This window comes from Otolemur garnettii, unplaced genomic scaffold (genome assembly GCF_000181295.1).
Source record: "Otolemur garnettii isolate 467f Iridium unplaced genomic scaffold, OtoGar3 scaffold00111, whole genome shotgun sequence".
Lineage (NCBI taxonomy): Eukaryota > Metazoa > Chordata > Mammalia > Primates > Galagidae > Otolemur > Otolemur garnettii.
The window spans coordinates 3,164,107-3,167,728 of record NW_003852506.1 but is presented as its reverse complement, the minus strand read 5'-3'; the positions used below and the strand labels follow the sequence as shown (position 1 = coordinate 3,167,728).

General features: G+C 37.4%; 1 protein-coding gene across 1 annotated transcript in view; it reads right to left on the bottom strand.

Moving 5' to 3' along the window:
* Window positions 1-3,622, bottom strand: part of SYNJ1 (synaptojanin 1) — a 102,476-nt gene that overhangs the window by 56,074 nt on the left and 42,780 nt on the right. Inside the window, exons 7-8 of the mRNA XM_023517447.1 lie at window positions 2,489-2,550; window positions 796-892 (exon numbers count right to left, since the gene is read on the bottom strand). Of these exons, the coding sequence (XP_023373215.1) occupies window positions 796-892; window positions 2,489-2,550 (159 nt within the window). The remainder of the gene's footprint in view (window positions 1-795; window positions 893-2,488; window positions 2,551-3,622) is intronic.

Genomic DNA, 3,622 nt, shown 5'->3' with positions numbered 1-3,622 from the left:
CCTAGAAATCAGGCATTTTTTTCAATTCTTTTGTACCTGAAATTCTCAAGTTTTCTTTAATACAAAAAGGTATAGTTTTGCATGTATATAAATGGATTATTCTCAATTTCATAGGTTTAAAACAAGGACTATGGTTTCCAGGAAGTAGGCAAAGTAATGAACAGATGAGTAAGGAACTGCCTGACATTTCTCTGCTAGTGATAGATGAACATTTTGGTGGGGATGGTATTTTTTTGTTTCTCTACAAAATAAATAAGCAGATTAGAAAATAGCCAACAAACTGCCTTAAAAGCTTTCCATAAGCCCAATTTCAGCAAAATTAGTTTAACCTAACTGTTTCCTAATAGCCCAAAGAGTTCAAGGTTCCAATGAGTACCCAATCTTTGTCTAGAAAGTAATTTACTGGCTCAGCGCCTGTGGCTCAAGTGGCTAAGGCGCCAGCCATATACACCTAAGGTGGCGGGTTTGAATCCAGCCCGGGCCACCAAACAACAATGCCGGCTGCAACCAAAAAATAGTTGGGCATTGTGGTGGGTGCCTGTGGTCCCAGCTACTTGGGAGGCTGAGGCAGGAGACTCGCTTGAACCCAGGAGTTGGAGGTTGCTGTGAGCTGTGATGCCATAGCACTCTACCCAGGGGGATAGCTTGAGGCTCTGTCTCAAAAATAAAAAAATAAAAATAAATAAAAAAATTAAAAGAAAGTAATTTACTTCCTGGGAGAATTTAATTATTGTATTATTTTATTTATTAAAAAAATAAATAGGGCCAGAACAAAAGAAGAAATGACATACTTACCTGGAAAGCTTTACTGAGCATATGTTCACCTTCCTTAGATCCAAGCAAATTTACTATTATTTGTTTACCATATAAATTCTTAAGTGTTCTAAAATGCCTAATAAAGAAAGAAAATAAATATACGCCAAATGGGTAAGCCTAATTTTTTTTCAATAAACAAGAATCCATTATTAAGCAGAATCTATGTGGTAGTATTTCAAACTCACAGAATTGGCAAAATTTGGTATAAATTCATTATACCTGGTCTTAACACCTTGAGTTTATGAAAATCCATTAATGCAGTTTTCTTTGTGACTTATGGGTACTGGATTCTCTCCTATGCTATAGCAACAGAGACCTCCAGCTCTCAGCCCACTCTGTGAGGCTGGCACCAGACCAGACAGACACAAGCTTTTAGCTTGGCTATGAAAGCGGTACGGGCAGATGGCGAAGGCTGCACCTCATGCACAAGGACATCACATACTCCATGAGCATTTGGAGGGACCTCATTATTATACTCTACATGCTTTCACAAAAATAGGCCCCAAATATGAATCTTTTTTCTCTCCTGCAGTTCTAATCATCCCAGAAGCTATGTAGAACAACAACAAAGGAAATATAATGTGAGCTATATTTACAATGTTACATTTCCAAGAAGGAACATTAAAAAAAGTAAAAAGAAATAGATGAAATTAAATACAGGATGTCCATAAAGTTCATGTGCAATTTAAAACTTACAAGTATATTAGCTGATATAATGAACTTCATGGACACCCTATATATAGGAGAACAGTGGTTCTCAACCTTCTTAATGCTGCAATGTATTTTCATTGTTAAAAAGGGTTCGTAACCCACAAGTTCAAAACCGCTACAGTAGAACCTCTGAAAGTTGACCACCCAAGGGATTATAACTGGTCAACACACAGAGGTGGTCAACAAAAAGAACTAGGCCTACTATACTGACACATACATGTAGTGCATGTCTAGTCTATGAAAAATAAGACAATTTAAGGACGTAATGAATGTAAGGAGGTGGACAACTATAGAAGTTCTAATAATTTTATTTAATTCAACACATCTGAAATATCATTCCAACATATAATCCATATAAAACAAATTCAGTTGGCCCTTGAACAATGTACACATGTCCACTTGCATGTGGATTTTTTTTTAACCAAACGAAGATCAAAAATACAGTATTCTTGGCATGCAAAATCTACAAACATTGAGGGCAGACTTTTCATATACACAGGTTCTGCAATGCTATCTGTGAGACTTGAGTATATACTGATTTTGGAATGGAAGTGGTTCCTGGAACCAATCCCCCATATATATCAAGGGACAAATGTTCTAATGAGATAGCTTACATTCTTTTTTTTTTTTCATACTACCTCTAACATCTGCTATGCATTGTGTACTTACAACATATCTCAATTAGAACTAATCACATTTCAAGTACTTAGCAGTTACCTGTCGGTAGGGGGTCCTGTACCCACAGATGAAATTTTAATGTCAAGAGACCAAGACCCACACTTCCAGCACCATTACCCCTAGAAATCACAGTATTAGGTACCCTAATCTTCCAGTTAAATTAGGAGTCAGAAGGAATTTTACTTAGAGCCAAAGATGTTGAATTGAATCAGTAAATGAAACTTAATTTCATTGCTTAGCAATATCAAAACTTATAGGACTATGTAAAAATAATCAGACTTACCTGTCAAAAGCAGGTGCATTAGCTTCAAATCCCCTTGACATACGAACACGATGGGATCCCACCTTAGGTAAGAAAAATACATTTAATCATACCTCAAACCAACATATAGTCAAAAGAAATACCACTGCTTATAATATGTAATGGTTCATTTACTGAACGCGAAGTGATTAATCAAATAATTGATTTTCATTCACAATATTCTTTTATTTATTTATTTGAGACAAGAGTCTCAGTATGTCACCCTTGGTAGAGAGCCGTGGCATCAAAGCTCACAGCAACCTCAAACTCTTTTGGGTTTAAGCAATTCTCTTTCCTCAGTCTCCCAAGTAGCTGGACTACAGGGGCCCGCCACAATGCCCAGCTATTTTTTTGTTGCAGTTGTCATTGTTGTTTAGCTGGCCAGGGACAGGTTAGAACCCGCCAGCCTTGGTGCATATGGCTGAAGCCATAACCACTGTGCTATGGGTGCCAAGCCCACAATATCCTTTTAAATTTCCAGAGGGTTTCCCCTACTCTTATTTTTTAAAAACCAATCTTATTAAAAAAAGAACTAGAAATTATACCATTGTGAAATACTAGTAAATCAATATGAACTTTCATTGATGAAAGATTTGAGACAGAGCCTCAAGCTGTCGTCCTGGGTAGAGTGCCTTGGCATCGCAGCTCACAGCAACCTCCAACTCCTGGGCTCAAGCGAGTCTCCTGCCTCTGCTTCCCAAGTAGCTGGGACTATGGTGCCCAGCTATTTTTTGGTTGCAGTTGTCACTGTTGTTTGGCGGGCCCGGGCTGGATTCGAAGCTGCCAGCTCAGGTGTACATGGCTGGCGCCTTAACTGCTTGAGCCATAGGCGCTGAGCCTGAAGAAAGATATTTTTAAGAGTACTTTCATATGCATTACCTTATTTTAAGTTCAAACTATTTTATAAGCCCCTGCGTAAGGATATTACTACCCTTTAGGCAATAAAAAAAAAAAAACTGAACTATATGCAAGTGAAATAATTTTCCCTCTTAATTCAAACATAACTATTTTCAAAAGAGATGTAGATAGGATTTTACGTCTCTGACTTAAATTCCTATTCTTCCAAGACTACCCATACAATGCCTTATGTGTTTTCTTTTCTTTTCTTTTTTTTTT